At 40.3% G+C, this 19,798-nt stretch overlaps 1 protein-coding gene across 5 annotated transcripts in view; it reads right to left on the bottom strand.

Annotated features, from left to right (window-relative positions):
• The window catches only part of tll1 (tolloid-like 1), a 351,886-nt gene that overhangs the window by 117,073 nt on the left and 215,015 nt on the right, over positions 1 to 19,798 (bottom strand). For all 5 annotated transcript variants that reach the window (XM_048544759.2, XM_048544744.2, XM_048544753.2 and 2 more), the window contains one exon: positions 560 to 675. In XM_048544759.2, coding sequence (XP_048400716.1) covers positions 560 to 675 — 116 coding nt within the window. The remainder of the gene's footprint in view (positions 1 to 559; positions 676 to 19,798) is intronic.

Below are 19,798 nucleotides of genomic sequence, written 5' to 3'. Positions count from 1 at the left end.
CAATTAAAAGCTGATTTTTTTTTTCATAATTTGCTGTCATGAGTGGTACACAATAACACAAAATGATGAAATCTCTGGCATCATATAATATGAAATGTTTTAAGATTATCGCAAGACATCAACTACTGTATGTTTGCCAATGAAAGCATCATAAAACTACAGGTAAATGTATCAATCATGTTAACTGTCACGAGACATTTCACAATGCCACAGATCCTATATAAGTGGATTAAATAGTTAATTGCTTCTTTTGTGAAAATTTCCATAGTGTGGAAATATTTCATGCACTATACATGAAACAATATTGTATATTGGGTATTACTAATTAAAAGTAATGGTCCACAAAGTGCGTACATGCTTGAAATTACAAATACAACAATAACTGTTTGCATCATGTAGCAGAACAGTCACTATTACAGTACTTCTTCCGATATAACAATCTTGTTATTAAATTAATTAAATGATTTCCAAGTGAAGGTTTTACTATAAAGTAAGGTAGACAACACCCATGCTAATACTGTAGATATAGATTAACAGAGATTATTTCAAAATATATTACCTTTTCACCAGGTGTAACTGAGATTCTCCAAACACAATGCGTGTACGAAGGGTATCCATTCGGAAATCCTGGGGATGAGAAATTACCAGTTGACTCTTGAAGAGTTTCACCACAGGCTGTAGAAAGAAAAAACATGTGAACTACCTGTCCAATTCCAATTGCTAAACTAAAAATACTGATTTCAAACAGATACACAATACTTTTAAGATCTTGAATGATACTAGATAAAATTAAAATCTGGCATTTTATTGTCAGGTTCTTTTATACAGTACAAAGAAAGCAATTCCAGTTTCAACCATATTCGCCTCAATGCTTCTACTGTGATGATCTTCCTAAGTTCAACCCCTATTCAGTTTTGGTAGTTGATAGCAAATGGAGTCAAAGGGTTAAATTTCCCTCATTATCAGCCAGATATTTGGTTTAATCACTACAACTGGAGGTAGCATTATGAGAGCATAAGACCATGAGATACCTATTCATGAAGAAGTCGATCTCAGATTGACAACATATTGCTCTAAGGAGAATTCTGAAACTGGAATTGGACTGAAGAAACTTGGTCAAATATTTATTTTCATTCCCTGTGGGGAGCAGAGGAAAAACTTTGTTCTGGTAATTAATCCCAAGGGAATCAATTTCTTTTCTTCCAGGAGCCTTCACTTAGTCCAGATTGAAATCTATGATTTCTCTCTGAAGACATGGGTCATGCTGGGCCTAAACAGGTGCTGTCGATAGAACTCTTGGGAAGCCTGACAATATCTTCAAACATAGCCAATTACTTTTGAGTAGGAAAGGAAAGCACCTTCTATAAAACAAAAATAAAATGAAAACCACTGCAAAATTGTTGTCATTTTAGCAAGAAGGCAGAACTTGAATATTCCCAGTAGATTGCTACTTATAAAATTCAATGTATTGACTGCACTGATCTAAAACACAAAATACTGAGAAATAACTGATAGTTATCTCTTGCAGCCATCGTTTGAGCTGTTAATCATTCCACTAACTAGTGGGAGAATGATTAATTCTACTCTACCACTGGGTTTGATTGGTATTAATAATATCTGCTGCCTCCATCTCCCATAATTAATGTTCGAGTAAATCAGACCCATCAGAGCAGTAAACTTACTTTGATGACTTTCAATCCACATCAATTTCACCTCATGAACTAATTACAACGTTCCAAATTTCTAAAGTGATTTTGAATGATTTCCACGTATGATTAGTATTTTTATCACTGAGTGATGAATAATAATGTTTTTCAGACATCATCTGTTTGTCAGTAGGAAAATAAGTATTGTTACAATTTTGGAGAATATAACTTAGCACAAACTAAAGATGACAGTGACTTAAAATGCAGTAAATGGTAAACATACAATGCAGTTATAAGCTATCAGTAATGTGTTTAGATTCAACTACAACAACTTTATTCATTTAGACGCTAAAACAGTCAACCCTTTGAATTCTTAGCCATACAATTATAATGTAACAAGCTTCAAAAGAATTTGTGGTACACCATTATGAAAAGGTCACCAGTGCAGGTTGCCTTGTTCCAATGAGAGACATTAAAACAAGATTATTAGAATGCGGAGGGTGTTGTGGCAGCTATAACTAACATAAGTCACCTGAATCTTCCTACTTAAAGTACTCAAAGTGCTTTTCAATTAAATCAGTACAGATGATAAAGATTCAATATTCTTTCTTCCACTGGTTGCATTTAATGTCAAAAAAACCCGCTAAAGTGCTCACTGATTTGGCTGAATTTTCAGCAGAAATGAAGGTAAAATGGGAGTTGGACAGCCACTTAATTTCACACCATCAACTAGCACATCAATTTGTCAATATCATCCAGCCCCTGCACCGCCACGTTTGCAGATAGATCCCTTGCCATTTCCAAGACTTGGATGCCTATTAGAAGGGCTATCAGCAGACACCCATTAGTAGAAAACAAAAACGTCTAATTATGCCCAATTATCAAAGCCTAACTGAAATTTTGCAGTCAGCCTCTGAAGGCCAGGTGCTTGGCATCAGCTTCCTGTTACTCTAGGCTGGATTTAAGGCCCACTCCACCTGCCTGATCACAGGTGCAGCTACAGGCCACAATATTTTGCCTCCTCAAATGGTGGCTGGCAACTGTGGCCAATTTTGTATTTCAATTTTTTTTAAAAGTTGCTGGGCAAGTATCTCAAGATCTAGGCAAGCTCATTATCTCGTAATTGTAATGGCTGGTTGCAGTTCCTTCCACATTAGAGGGCCTTCTAGATATAGTTTAATTTGTGTGTTCAGACATGTTACAACATCTGGGGTAGTTGGGATGTGAACCCAGACCTTCTTGCCTAGAGTTAGGGATACCACTACTGCACCACAGTGCCCTCTTGCTTCATGGGTTCACCCAAAATCCATCATTGGATACCGAGTATTTCCTTTAATTAGACAATTTAAGGAAAGTCACTGCTAAGTGACTGAACCCGATTTGACCCTGTAATTGGTGTCATAAAGGGGCCCCTATGGAACAGTGATAATATCCCTACCTCTGGGCCAGGAAGCCCAGGTTCAAGTCCCACCTTCTCCAATGTGACATGAAATGTCTGAACAGGTTGATTAGAAAACATCTTGAGGTTACTAACCAAAACACAAAACACTGCCCTCGATTTGCTACTTTGCTGAGGGAGTTAGCCAGTGGAAGAATTGTTAAGTGCATGCACATGAAAACAGAAAAATAACTACATGACATATCGCACCATATAAGTCAAGAAAGTACAGCATAATTTTATGTATCACCTGAGACTTTGTGTTAAAAATATTGTCTGAGATGACAGAATTACAACATACTTATGATAAATATGCCACCAGGTTCATCTGTGTCAGTCACACTTTACTGCACCCAATCTATCATCATCTGCACAGGGACAGTGAAAACAGCCTCACTCCAATTTATGCTGCAGCAACAAAGCATTATGATTGATTCTCTGGTCTGTTTTGTACAACATATTACTTCTATTTGCCTACTAATTACTACAATCTGCCAATAGTTTGAATTTAAACAAACAATCATTCAAATAAGCTGTTTACTGACACAAGGAGAAAGGAAAACCGATAATGTTGAGGATTTCAATCTTGACCTGCAATTTGTTAAGATTAGTTTGCATTGAGATTCCTTAGCTCAGTATGTGAGTTTACATTGTGAGATACTTCAGTCATCCATCCCTATACAGAGGGCTGACTGAAAGTGAAACTGTTTTGTTTTGGCTCAGAATGAGTTTTCTGAGCTAATCTGCTTTTCACCTTTTTAGTTGTGCTACTTGGCTCTTGGGGTCCTTTCTTTAGGAATGGTGCAGCCAGAGAGGCAGAAGCATTAGCTATCTCTCTGATAGTTTTGTTTTCTTCTGGCCAATACTTTCATGGCCAATCCACCCATCCTTAGACTGTAAGAGGAAACCTGTGTAGGCACAGGGAGATTGTGCAAACCCCACATAGACTGCTGCCAGGGCTGGAACTGAACCTGAGTCCCTGGCACTGTGAGGCAGCAGTGCTAACCATCCAGCCATTGTACCACTCCTTCTGGGATAGGAGTCCTTTTTACCAGCTCACTTTTCCAACTCATGGGTCCAGAGCTTAAACAGACTCTACCACTGTGCTCATACATATCACAAGGCTCATGAACTGCAACTCTGATTACTGCATCTTCCATAACTAAATAACCCTCTGCCCTGTATACTTTATACTCACTCAGGACACTTCACTTCTTTCCTGCATCACCACTAACCACTCTGATCATGAGCAGCTGGCAATTGCCAGATGCCAATGTCTATGAATGAAGGGGACATGCAGCTGGAGCACATGGATCATGCTCCAAGATGCTAAATGGACCTGAGCAACATAGAAGCTATTTGCAGACAGTAGGAAACTGATGTCACCAGGTACATGCTCTAACTTCTATAATCAAGATTTCTCAGTATCTTGCCTGTTTGACATGTCTGGTAAGATAGAAAGCAAAATAAGGGGCGTTCGTCCATTAATAAGGCATTTAACAAAGCTAAAAGAAAATCCTTAGTGTCTCACTGCTCAGCAAATGAACAAAAGATACAGCGAGCTGCTTCAGTTGCTGAGATCAACCTTGCTTGACTTCTCACCTGATGCTGCCACAGATCGCGCTGTAGCTGGAGTCACTTAGACTCTTATAACAGTGCGCCCCATGACTACGGATATCCTCAAACGTCAGGCATCCTTGATATCGATGACTATGCAGCTGTTTAGTATGGAGATCACCAAGACTAAACACAACGTGCAGAACATGTGCTTGGGTCTAGTCTGCACATATCATTCCACACTTACGTGCACCTTGAGTGAGTACAGAATCAACCATGATTCCACACATTTCTGCAGAGAGGGGTTCATTTTTATCAACCTTTCAAGGACAGCACTGCTAATCAAGGTTGGGAGATGTATAATGAGCAGTTCACATGCCCATTTCCTCTCATAATACATTGGTTTGCTGACAAGTGCAGCACAAAGTATCACCTCTTGCAGGCAATTTAGGAGAGAAATAAGGAGAAATTTCTTCAACCAAAGAGTGTTGAGCCTGCAGAATTCATTACCACAGGAAGTAGCTGATGCCAAAACATTGAATGTATTCAAGAGGCAACTAGATATAGCACTTGGGGCGAATGGGATCATAGGTAATAGGGGAAAGATGGATTAGGCTATTGAGTTGGACGATCAGCCATGATCAAGAAGAATGGTGGAGCAGGCTTGAAGAGCCGAATAACCTTCTCCTGCTCCTATCTCCTAAGTTTCCATGTTCAATAGTGTCTTAGAGGATGCATTTCAGGGTAACTTAGCAAGCTACATACTCTCTGAAATATTGAAGGGTGATTGACGATGGAAGGGTCATAAGGACATTCCTCAGGATACCACACAACCTGCTGCCTATGATTAGAGGCTTAATTGCACAACATATGGGTGACATACCCTGATGGATGCCTTACAAGCCACCTAACCCTGTGCCCATGAGCATGCTGGTACACATATTCACTGACAGCTTTGCTCTTAATTGCCAGTAAAAGATGATGCGTGCAGATACTTTAAACTGGGATTGCCCAAAGATATCACATAGGCCATGAGATATTTATTCATCAACAGCAAAGGTCAATGACTGCAAAATAATGTATTTTAGAACAAACAAGGATGACTGGACATATTACCAAAAGAATCTTAAATAATTAATCCAAACTCAGCTCATTCATCCTTGTCGCATGTGTATTGCTAGACTGAAAGTATCTAATTACTTCTTTAAAGTCTAATCATAACAATCACAAGAAGGCATGTTCACTTCAATACATAGCTAATTTACTGGCTTAATCTACTTAATATATACACGAACAATTAGGTGAACCTATTAGCTCAAACTACTTTATACATATGCAAACTAATGAGTATCACTGCCTTGTCATTATGCCGGGGATTTTGAATGACTGGCACTTGGAGTTCTTTATCAGTTTCGATGGCACTGATCTCAGGAACCCCAGTCCAGTGGGGAAAGTCTGACAAGTGAGACAAAGTTTAACAAGTGAGAAGAAGTACCTGATATTAATACCAAAATCACAGAATCTCTACAGTGTGGAAGCAGGCCATTCAGCCCATCCAGTAAACACCAACGTTCCAAACAACAACCCACCCAGACCCACCCCATCTCTGTCACCTTCCATTTCCCATGGCCAATCTACCTAACCTGCACATCTCTGGATACCATGGGGCAACTTAGCATGGCCAATCCACACTATCTGTAGATCCTTGGACTGTGGGAGGAAACTGGAGCACCCAGAGGAAACCTGTGCAGACACGGACAGAATATGCAAACTCCACACACTCACTGAGGCTGGAATTGAACCTGTTCTCTAGCACTGAGAGGCACTAGTGCTAATCACGAAAATCGTGCTGCTGGAATCTCTTTTGATTATATGCTGTATCACTATTTTGTAGTTCTGGCAGTACTTTTCTAGGCATTTCATCGTGCTGAATCAAGCTGAAAAACATCTTCAGGTGGCTCTGTGTTAATTACTTAAAAGAATGGTTCCCACAGACAATCAAGGTTATGCAGTTACCTCCTAGCCAAAACAGGCTGTTCTTTTACACAAGGCCTATCTTTAAAATTTTATTCAAATGTTCATTGCCACGAGAAATTAACCTGTAATAATGAGCCCTTAATGGTCCGGTTTGAAGATATCATTTTTAAGCCAAACACTACAGATCTCCTTAGCTCTATACTGTATTTCTTAGTCATACTCTCTTTGACGGCTCTCCCAGTCAACACTCTAATCCTCAGCCTCATTTTCACATTCAAAAATTTGCTGTCATTTCCTTGTTTCATCTACATTCAACTGCCAAGCTACTGCACTCTCATCATCACAGGGTTTCAAAATGAAGGGTATTCTCTGAAGAAAGTGTCATGAGTTAAGTACACTACGTGCTTATGAGTTTATGGTTGGGAATTGCCACAGAGGTCCTCGGTTGCTGCAGGCATAAAAACACATGGCAGCTGTGACTTGGGCACCCACTGGGACAGGATTGCCATCCAATCCTCCTCTAATTGATCACAGTTTGGAAATGTTGTGGCATGACATTGTTATCTGTTGCCTGCCTGCGCAACCTTTCAAACAATTGACGAAAATGACAGCAAGTAGTTAGATACACAGCCTCTTCATTCCCCTAGCGACCAGTTGGATCATCATTCACTCACTCCCTATGTACAGGCTTTGTTGCAGCTGCTTGAGGTTGCTATTCTTGTGGGACCAGGTTTCAAAATGTAGTCACTGTCTCCTTCTACATTGTCTTCTGAACTGCATCAAGACCACAATGAATTCAGTGACGATGACCTCCATTTGAGCTCAGTGAGCAACTTCTCCATGGAGAGTGCTAGGAAGACAACACAATTTAATTGAAGGAACTCCTGAACCCTCATGTCAATAAAAGAGAAGTATATCATTCCTTCACACACTCAGGAAGTGATTGTCCTATCTCTACATGGATCTCCGAAGTAAGTGACCTCATCGAATTATACAGTACATAACCAAAGGTTTGACGCTACGAAAGGAGCAGAAATCCGAAAGTAAGTCACAGAATAGTTTGCCAACATAGCAATGCCCCGCCCCCAAAAGGGTCCCGTCACATTACAGCCCACGCCCTTGCATACTTATAGCATAGCATAGCAACTGTGATGCCTTGTCTTCCAGAGATAACTATTCAATGTGCATATGAACTGAAAACATCAAATTCCACTTTTACGTGCTTTGTTCTCATTGCTGTTGCTTAGCAGATATAACTAGGTTGATGTATGCAACGAATGACCTACCTACGTAATGTAAATTGGGTAACATTACTGAATCAGTGGAGGCACAATTACGTAATTGCCATTGGCAGGGCCTCCAATCTCAACAGTTTTTCTCCAACCCAAAAGTGAAAAAGGTAACTTAACCTTCCACCCACTTTCATGCCATTTCAGCTATTTTGTGCATTTTTCGCAACCTTAGTTTTTGATCCAAATGTGACAAAAATCCACTTCAGCGTGACTTATAGGGTCTGTCCATGATGTAAGATTTGCCTCGAAATTTTATGTTGACTTTGTGTTGCTGTCCCTGTGGCCAAGATGAAGTTTCAACATCTGCAGATTTCAACTGCATTCATATGCAGTTATTCATATAACTGTAACATTCCTACTTTACCTCCAGGGTCCATGACTTTGAAAGCTCCCATGCGACTCTTAACATTATATCCTACATCTCCCAAATCCAGAATTACTGTCACCTCTTTCAGCCTCTCAGAATCCCTACAGTGTGGAAGCAGAACATTCAGCCCATTAAGTTCACACTGACCCTCTGAATAGGATCCCACCCATACCCAAATCACTACCCTATCCCTGTAACCCTGCATTTTCCACCACTATCCTGCCTAGCCTGAACATCCCTGGAGACTGTGGGAAATTTAGATGGCCAATTCACCCAGCCTGCATATCTTTGGATTGTGGGAAGGAATTGGAGCACCCCAAGGAAACCTACGAAGGCACGGGGACATTGCACAAGCTACACGCCGTCATCCAAGGGTGGAACTGAAACTATGTTTCTGGTGCTCTGAGGCATCAATGCGAATGACTGAGCCACCATGCCACCCTACCTGCTGCTCCTCACCTTGTGGAATTCCAGTCCATGATTCCCTATGAGTTTCCACATTCTTTACAATAGCCCCCTATCTCAGGTATCATTCCATCAGAAATCTAGTACAATGGAGGCCATCATCAGACTTGAATTGCTCGCTTTCTTCAGGACTCCATGTACTGCCCTCTCCCTATTATTGTTTAAAACTCCTCGACTGACCACAATCCAACCTGTGGAATGATGACTCAACAGCACTCTGGCTGACCTACCTGTAATCCTGACCCCTTGCACTTGACCTGCAGGAATGACTTGTGGCCCAATCCCCTCATTGTAGCAGTACCCCCTGCTGACTGACTGTAGTTTCCCTTAACTCCTTTGACTTTCAGACATGAGTTGAAATGCATGTAGTATGCTTGTCTTGTAAACAGTTTGGCACATGCTTCCACACTGACATTGCTATATAGTATTTTTCCACATCTACATCATTGTGTCCAATCCTTATCTGACTGACAGATTAACTGTTCAATCCTCCCCTCCTGACCTACTGTCTCTTCCTCAGAATAAAAAAGCAATGAAAGCCACAGAGGTTAGCAGCCTGCAACCAAGCAGTAAAGACTGAATATGCTAAGAAAACAATGTGGTCTGCACAAATGCTGGCAATCTGTAAGTTAGTGACAACTTCACTGAGGTTGAGCTAAGAAAGCGATGTTAAATAGAGGTTGATGGGCTCCATGTAAGTGGTAAAGTAAATAAATGTTAGAAAAAAAGCCAAGAGCCATATATTGTATATGATTACAAAAATACTGCAGATGCATGAAGTGCATGTATATCCACGTACACAAAGCCTGCAAATCAAAGTTGTTCTTAAGCTCAAAAGTAAAGTGTTGAAGAACTGAAATGGCACATGGTATGATCCCAGAGCAGGTATGAACAGTAAGGCTGGAGACTGCCCAATCTAACTTGTGTGGATGAAATGTCGAGGAGAATGTCAGCAATGGAGAATGCAGGCATATCTGAAACAGCAATGGCATGATGGCCGGAACAATCACGAGGTGAGCCTGAGCCACCTGAAACCTGCTCCAATTTCCATGTCAGGAATATGCATCATCTAGTTTCTTGAAAGTGTAAAATATTGAAAGTGGGAGAAAAATAAAGCAAGTCGGGGCTTTAATGAGATGCAAATACATGGATCAGGTAGTCAATGGCAAGATCCTAAAGTCAATATTTGCGGCTTGATGGGAACATCAGAACATTTTTTTCTCAGTATTGAGAATATTGAGTTTTTTGCTGCCATTCTATTTTACCACAGTTCTTGACAATGCACTACACCAAGGAAGGGAAAATTCTACCTATCGTCCAGCATTGAAATCGATGTCATAAGATTAGTCGTAAGATTAAGCTGTTTTCTTCTTTTCAAACTTATGAACTTTGTGTACTTCTACTGTAGGTGAAAACAATGAAATGGCAAAAGTTGTTCATTTTCAGGATGCTTTACTGTTTAATGTGGCAATATACAAGTTAGCTCACAGTGCTCTTAAGCTTTTACTAAATGTGGAGGATGTGTTATTTGGCTTCATTTTCTTGCCACATTGTGAAACAAGCCAGATAAGATTCCCTAATTCCTTATCTTAAAACTACAGACAAATTTTGTTGTGACATTGGGGTCTCTTTGATCAGCTGGAGAGCCAAAGAAACATGGCACTTCTATTCTGTAAGGGTCACTGAATCACATGCCAATCAGGCAATGCGAGGTCACCAGCAGGCCTTCCACTAGAATCAAGAACCTGGAGCAGAAAGGAGCGCCAGAGGCCAGCAGATCTGCAGTGCCATTGAGGCGGCTATGGCTGCTGCCATAACGATACCTCCATTGGTGTACCAGGATGCTAGAGGACCCAGGTCACAGGTAATTATTGTGGAGGCTTTTGTTGGGAGAAGCATGCAAGGGAGGTGGAAGCAAAAACATGGGATGTGTCTTGCAGCAGGTGATTCTCATATCCTTCCAATATCCAGTCCCTCAATCAAGCAACGATTGCTTTTGGTGAAACGGACCCCACCCCAACAACAATCCCCATTGTGTGCACTAGGGTGGTTACTATTGAAGTTCAATACCTGGTCTGTGAGTGTGGCTTTTCGGTGTACTTTCATTTGCAGTTCCCCATTTGTCTTGTGCTCTACCATGATGTCCAGGATTGGGAGTTGTTTGCACTTCTCCTCGCTGGTTAATTTTGGCCAAACATACAAGCCAATCAATGGAACACCCATGGGATCGCCTATCTCCAGGCACATAGCAGAAGGAGTGATGCAAAGACTGGAAAGGGCTGCCCTTCCGCAAATCCAACCTAAACTATGAATATGCTACATAGACGACAGCTTTGTCATCATTAAACGGACCAAATTAGAGGAGACACACAAACTCATAAACAACATCCTCACCGGAATCAAGTTAATTAATTAATAAAATGAAATTAACCATCCCAGCACACACAAATGAAGCTGCGTGCGAACACTTTTTAAAAGGGCAACAACACACTGCAGCAACATGGAACTACGCCAAGAGGAGGAGGAATGCCTCTTCCAGTGTCCAAGGATAATGGATATCCAAAGAACTGGGTCAGGAGATGCCTACAGGAACAGCATCAGGAAGATTCTACACGCCCCAACACACTCATCACACTACCTTACATCAGGAACATGTCAGAACTCACCACAAGGCTTCTGTGACCGCTGGGCATCAGAGTGGCACGCAAGCCCACATGAACCCTACAAAAAGTGCTCACCCGAACTAAAGACCCACTCCTCACTATGGACGGGGCCAATGTCATTTACAAGATACCCTGCAGAGACTGCGAGAAACACCACATTGGACAAACAGGAAGGAAACTAACAACAAGGCTACATGAGCACCAATTGGCTACAAAAAGCCACGATCAATACTCACTCATCTCAATCCACATGGACAAGGAGAACCATGACTTCCACTGGGACAGCACCAAGATGGGACAGGCTAGGCAGAGACAAGCACGAGAATTCCTGGAAGCACGGCACTCCACGAACCTTGCTCTTAATAAAGACATTAAACTCGACCCCATATACATTCCAGTAGGGAGGAAACCCGGAAGTGAAGTAATCCATTGCAATAGATCCCAGAGTTTAAAAACTAGGTGGGAAAACACACTGAAGCTTCATCAGAGGCTGCACTGAGGATGTTACAAAGCATGATAACGAAATGTCTGTGGAACAACAAACCAGCTCGGTGAGCCAGCCAACCCCTAAACTCAGTGAACTCTGTGGGATAGGTTGTGGCTCTATATCGGAGTCATGGTACTTGCAAGCTGTCAACATGTCCCCTGACTAATCTGATAGGGTGGTGGGTTGATACACTAAATCTGTCAAAGGAAAGACTTTGAAATTGAAAGGGCCAAAGGAAAGACTTTGAAATTGAAAGGGCAAAAGGAATGACTGGAATACTTCATCCGCTAATGGACTTTTGAGGCTTGGCAAATATAGAAGTGAAGGCTCTCTGGGAGGGCTGTCACAAGGGTCTAAGTCACACTTAGAGGTTGTGCTGTGGGTTCTATGGAATTGCAGTGAGGTGACCTCTCAAAAAGGAAACTAACATGAGTGCTTTTTAAAGGGTTTGTTGAATATTGTCTAGGTTAGTTGATCATTAATATTTCCTAGCTGTTATTATTGTAGAAGACATGAGTACTTTGAGCATTCTACAAAGTTGCTGAACTCTGCTGGGAGGGATGTGGCATATACTGAAGGAAGTGGTGTCTTCAAGGATCGTGTGCAAACTATTTGTTCCCAGACATGGATGCAATGGTATGCATGTCATTTAGACCAGGGCATGACAGGGAGAATGAAAATACTCATTTTCATGGTATTAGGGGGAAGAATTGAAGAATACCGAGTGAGAAGGCATCTTAGCTTCAAGCCATGATAACAGAGTGGTCAGGAAATAATTCTATCTGAGAATGTGGTAAAATTTTTTAAAAAGCATGAGATGCAGATCAGGCAAATTCTTCAATGGAAAACTAGGTAAGGTACAGTGGTTGAAACAGGGAAAAGACAAAGAGGGAGATAAGACTGGTGAAGAGAAAATATGAGAACAAAAACACATTTATCTTAAAAAGCATACCAAAATTCTTTCATAAACAGTAAGTGGGTGATATGAAGTGGTGTAGGTTCTACTAGGGATAAATAGAGTGATATATGCTTAAAAGTGGAGACTAGGGAACTTAGAAAACTAATGGAAGTGCTCATTAAGGAAAAGGAATTTTATAAAATAAAGATAATAGAGGTTATGGATGGTGAGAAATTTACAGGCTACAGTTACTGTAAAGGCTGGCTGTGCTTGTGTGTGTCAGTGTGAGTGGGTGCTTGGACAGTGACAAATATAATACCTTCATTTACCAAAGGTGCAAGATGATTCCTCACAACCTCGGATCAGTTAGTTTAACATCAATAATGAGTAAGGTTTTAGAAACAATAATCAGGGAAGAACATTGAATGAATGATTGAATGTGTACATGGGTAGGGTAGATTGAATGTGTATGTGATCCATAGGTGGCAAGGTGGATAGGGTAGAGGGAAACAGGGACAGTTGGGCTGGTCGAACGATATAGTCAAGTTGGTAATCATGTTGGGTAGGTTGGAGGTGGGTAGTTGAGAGTCAGTCGTCGAGATGGGGATATCAGTTACAGGGTCACCCAGATGTTAGATGGAATTTAATGTGCTTATGATTTCCTGCCTATCAGCCAGGTACCGCAGTACTATCAAAAACCTCTTTTTTTTGGGTCAAACTGACAGACATTCACTCAAGGTCCTATAGGATTGGCCATCAGAAGTATAAACTTCTGACAGAATTATCATGTGGATCTGTACATTAGGACTTTTATAATCATCTGACACACTGCCAGTTTTAGGTCTGTTCTGACATTATCCAGAATCCAGATCAATTTGTGCACAGTCTATTTTAAATGTTGGCTATTTTGAATTAACAATGGTTCATTGTTATTCTGTCTACTTGTTCTAGCATGTTCTTCTAACTCAAGTGATACATTCACTGGTATTCATAATACATTGTTATTCAGTGCAATCAATGGAAAAAAATTATAAATTGACAGTTACCCTCAACCCAATCCTCTTCTCACAAGGCACATGCCATTTAGGGTTAAATGGACAGAAAACAGGAGCATGTTTCAGCAACAAATTGAGCAATGAATCTGAACTAATGGGATCTGTAACACTGGAGATTAATATATCTTTGAATGTTAAAATTGAGTCCCAATTTCTGTCTTGTGGGCTGATATAGGAAGAAATTCGGAATAAGAAATAAGCCCCAAAATTCTTCGTCCATGTTATAAGCAGGAGACTCTGAAGCTAGCAGAAATAAGGTTGCTGGATTTCAACTGGATTTTCCTCCCAATTTAGCTTCAAATGGATTGCAAATAATTAACTTGCAACTTCAAGATATTTCAGAAATTATTCAAGATTGATCAATAAATGAAACTTCATACATTAAAAAATAACCTTTTTTCATAGTACAGTTTATTAACTGTTCAAAAAGAATAATGTGCAGTCAAATAAGTATTTGGGATTTTTATGACCTGCCCTTGTGTAGCATGGAAATAGACTGAAACATAACCAATTGGAAATTGTCTGCAATTTACATTCTCTGCCAGCTGGAAGTAAGTACATTCATCTGACAGGCATTAACTAATTAGCCAAGATGAAAATATCAGAAAATAATGACAATTAGACAATATGAGTCATTGACCACGTACAGCAAGACCTTGACGACATTCAGGTTTGGAATGACAAGTAGCAAGTAGCATATGCAACACATGGATGCCAGCCCACTATTTCCAAGACAAGGCCCATCTGCCTGTGACAGTCAATGGGCCACCATCACAGAGTCTTGCACTACGAACATCCTACTACCACAGACTAGCAATTGAATTTAACAAAGGCATATAAAGAGGATGACTACAAGAGTAAATCAGAGAGTGGAAGTTATTAAGTAACTCATCACCTGACTGCCAAAGCCTGTCCACTGTCGACAAGTCACGATTATGATGGAATATTGTTCATTTGTCAGGAGGACTGCAGCTCCAGCAACATGTAGAAAGCATGACACCACCCAAGGCAAAACAGGCTCCTTGATTGGAAGTCCACACACTATTTTCTACATTAACTGCCTACACCAAAATATGCACAATAACAGCAGTTATTTCAGATAAACCGTAGCAACTCACCAAAACATCCTTAGATATCATTGTTCAAATCTACCACGTAGAAGGAGGAGGACAGATGTATACGTAAACCATCAACGGCAAGTTTCCTTTCAAAACCCACACCATCCAGACATAGAACTATTTCACTATTCCTTCACTGTTGCTAGGTAAAATCCTGAAACTCACTTCTCAACAATACTTCAGATGTTCTAGCAGTTCAAATTGGCAGCTTCAAGGATAGTTAAGCGTGCAGAATAAATGTCAGTCTTGACAGTAATACCCACATCCCGTGAACTAATATATTAATACACGGAATGCAAATGGATATGCTGGACCATGGAAGGTAGTTTTATATTTTTCCATTGACTTTCAGAAACAATCATCAGTAATAGTTAAGCTAAGAAGTTACAGAATACAAGAAAGAACAGCAATGGATGGGTAATGGGTTCAATAACAGAACAGAGGAACACAGATGCATGTGCTGGTAGACATAGTAATAAAATACCAATATCTAAGTTCAATTTAAGTCCAGAGCAATCTATAAATTTAACTCGTCTTGAGCATGGTGATGGAGAATGGAATAAAATTAGCTTTAACATGCACAAATATTAACTGAAATGGGCTTAAAGATGGTCAGTACAGAAACTGAAAGAAATGAATCTCAAGGCACATTAGGGAAAACTGGCCTATTACTGGAAAAGAAAACAGATTCTAACTGATGTGAAGTTGGAGATGAAAAGAATTCTACTCACTAGCTATAGTTCAGAAATCTTCACTAAGAGATTACAACTGAGATACTTCAAGAAATTAATGTTTGGACTTTCTAAAAATATATTTTAAAATTAGTAAAGTTTGTATGCACCTTTTAATTTACAAAATCTCTCGATTTTCATGATTGACTCACTTCTGAGCTTCTTTCTTTCAATGTACATACCTATAATGAAAATTATTAAACATGTTACACTTCAATTGCACCTAATTAAATGCTGGTGTGGTATTTTCATGTCTCACTTTTGGAATTCCTACTTATTCAGTTTCCACTGCAGAGACATTTCTGTGCCAAACCAACTCTTCTACACCAACTAACTCCCATAGGAACATGGTAAGTTGTTGGCTGGCTGGCGAACTCAAGCGTATTTTCAACTGATTGCAATGGCTGGATCTCATTAGCATGTCTCTTATCCAAAGAGAAAGGTTTCAATGTTGACCAGCTTGCTGCTGAATCCAGGGAAGTGGTCAATGCATAAAAGGTAAGTGGATTGCTGGAGCTTGTGTGGAGAATCATGGTTGAATTAGCAGAACCAGGAAGTGCATTCCTATCACTACTGACCCATATAATTTAACTTAAAAGAAACTTACAGGCATCTCAGTGCAGCCCAGATGTTTTGTCCTGACATGGAAACAACCATTGCTCACCATTCGGTAACAATTGCTTCAAATCCTGATTACTATAATCACGATTCATTTTGCACATTAAAAGAAGAACCCAACCAATTTCTGTAGTTTAGTGTCCTTCTCATTGGAATTGTAAGCTTAGAGCTGGTCAGATTGGGACAAGTAGCAAATGACCCTCACCACACCATACTCATACACCCATTCACAGAAGGAGAGGAGTTAAAAGTTCCCCTATTTTTTCAAGCAGTCCTGATTGGTATTATTAAATAAAGAGAATTTTTACCTAACCCTTACTATTTGCTGTACTTCCAACTTGGGTGTGGAGGGATCTTAAAATAGAATGGACAACAACGTCATTATCTTCTTGTCCATCCCCGAGCTATCACCCAGAATACTGTGGGTGGTTAAGGGGTAAGATGTCAACAATCTTAGCCAGTCTTAGATGCATTAACTGGCCAATAAATGGATGAGCAAAAGAAGCTATTATGTATGTTTTGCCTCCAGCATGGTACAGGCAATGCTATGTTATCCCTCACAACATAAACTGGATATAAAGATGCTGATATTGAAAAATCCAGACATTTATTACAGGTATAATTAGGTACAAACATTATGTTCAGAAGCACATCAGTACTTTTACTAACATTAAGCTATTAAGATATACTGGACAGCAGGCTTCCAGTAGTGTGTTATACTTCAAGTGATCTCCTAGGTAAGATGAAGTGTATGATCTTTATATCCTCAGGTTACATGGTACACTGAATGTTACCTTTAAGCTGTTGCATGTGTGCACAGCTGCTCCAGGAATCTCACACAGCTATCAACATCTGCATGTGCAGACCGTGGCATTCAGTTCCAGAAGACACTGCCAAGCAAGGATTTCAGAGACTCATATATCCAGAAAGAAAATGAGAGAGCACACTGGCTGGGGTATTATGATAATATCATGAGCATTTCTCTTAAGGCTATTCTGACTAGACAAAACACAATAGCCAGCCCACTAATTCAGGACCTCAGGCTAATGGGTGGGAAGTGAAAGGGAGTATCTTCTTTAGGTTGTGCCCTTTGCCCATCCGGTTCAACCCCTCTCTCCAAAAAGTATGCTACATCTGCCCTGCACTTTCTGTTCTCTCTCCAGAACCCCTCCAAAGGACCCAATCGTTCCCTGAATAAAAACAATGGATCTTTTCCTGGTGTTTCCTTTATGCCTAGCAATGGTTACTGCTTGCCTCTAGCACTGCTGGACTACTCAGCTGTCAGCCATTCAGATGGGGAGGCAGCTCTTTAGGCCAGATTTCCTTTCCTTGGAAGGAAGAAGCTTAGCCTCACTATATTAAAGAAAGGCTGCCCAGCAGCAATAAAGTAGATTGAACCAAGATAATCATTTATACTGTCCACCCATACCCCCAACAGTAATATTCACCCTATATATAAATACTAAACCAATGTAATCTGTTAAAATTAGAGCAAAATATTTTACTTTGAAATGGAGCTGAAGTAGTCTGAGCACCTTGGTCCAATTTCCAATCACACTATAACTTGGTTTCACCTGAAGGCTGTAACAAATTTTGACAGCTTCCATGCCAGGAGACATGGAACATTCAAATGTTGGCATGGGTATTGCATGTAAAGTTATCAAAATTGACATAAAAATGCTAAGTAGAAGGTACACTAACTATGAACATCAGAAAAACACAGGAACATTTTCTGACAGTGCATTGTTGGCAGACAGCCTCATGTATTAGCCATGAAAATTGTAAATGCAAAGGCTGTGATTTTCTGAGCACTGATTTTAACGGTTGGAATATCATTAGTACCAAATTCCTGAATTACAGATTAAGAATAAATTCAGGGCTGCTTCCACATTGCTTAGCTGCAGAAAAATCCAGCAGGTTCTGGTACCTGATTCCACGGGCACACAAGACAAACACATAAAATGAAACAGATTGTCTAACAGAAAGAGGCACGAGTCACAGCATAGCTTAAGTAATATGTGAAGCATTGTCCACCTAACTAGTTTAGAAATAACTTCTGGGAGGTTTTCTAAAGCAAATTATTTTAGCTCTTCAGAATACAGTTTGTGAGGAAATATCAAAGAAAAAAGCTTAATTTCTTTTGATGAGTAATAGTCTTTAAGATGATTTAATTGAAATATTCGCGAAACTAGACAGGATTTTGCTGAAGCAGGGCGTCTGCCATCAGTTAGAATTGCCCTACAACCCTTAAGCAAATGTATTTTTGACACTAAAGCTGCTGACAGTGCAAGCTGATCATAGTATAATGGTGAAAACAGGACAGTTAAGGATTGAGTAAGAGGCATAACCCATAATCTTTAACAAATGAGACTGAAGTACTGGGAAATAAACAGGACTGAGAAAGGTGAATTAAAGGGAAGCAGACATAGAATGCAAAACAAGAAGAAAAGATTGGAATGGAGATTTTAAAAGCTCCCTGCAAAATTCAAAACCTGGAGAATTTGATGCCACACCTGTAATAGGACGTTTCTGTGCCAAGGAGGCTGATTAACACATATGCATAAGTAACCCACCCTTATGGCAAATTAATGGTCAAGCACAACAAGTTCCTAACAAAAGGGAGGAAAAGAGAAAACCATAAATTTTAACAAAGCTAACAGTGGCATAGCCTAACTCAAGTTGACATTTTTGGATATACATATTTAATTGCACATCTGCTCTTCAACTGAACTTGAAGGGGGCAGAGTTGAGATCAGAGATAATGGGAACTGCAGATGCTGGAGAACCCAAGATAACAGTGTGGGACTGGATGAACACAGCAGGCCCAGCAGCATCTTAGGAGCACAAAAGCTGATGTTTTGGGCCTAGACCCTTCATCTTATGGTAGGCATTACAAAAGAGAAAGTGCTAGAAAAGCTAAAAGGTCTAAAAATTGATAAATCTCCTGGCCCCGATGGGCTACATCCTGGAGTTCTGGGGGAGGTGGCTGAGAAAATAGCAGAGGCGTTGGTTGTGATCTTTCAAAAGTCACTGGAATCAGGGCAAGTCCCAGATGATTGGAAAAATCGCTACTGTAACCCCCTTGTTCAAGAAAGGATCAAGACAAAAGATGGAAAATTATAGACCGATTAGCCTAACCTCAGTAGTTGGTAAAATTCTAGAATCCATCGTTAAGGATGAGATTTCTAAATTCTTGGATGTACAGGGTCAGATTAGAGCTAGTCAGCATGGATGTAGTAAGGGGAGGATTGTGCCTGACAAACCTGTTAGAATTCTTTGAAGAGGTAACAAGTATGTTAGACCAGGGAAACCCAGTGGATGTCATCTATCTAGACTTCCAAAAGGCCTTTGATAAGGTGCCTCATGGGAGGCTGCTCAGTAAAGTGAGGGGCCATGGTGTTTGAGGTGAGCTACTGGCTTGGATTGAGGATTGGCTGTCTGACAGAAGGCAGAGAGTTGGGATAAAAGGATCTTTTTCGGAATGGC

Source organism: Stegostoma tigrinum, chromosome 1 (assembly GCF_030684315.1).
Source record: "Stegostoma tigrinum isolate sSteTig4 chromosome 1, sSteTig4.hap1, whole genome shotgun sequence".
NCBI classification, from domain to species: Eukaryota; Metazoa; Chordata; class Chondrichthyes; order Orectolobiformes; family Stegostomatidae; genus Stegostoma; species Stegostoma tigrinum.
This window is presented reverse-complemented; position numbering and strand designations above follow the sequence as displayed.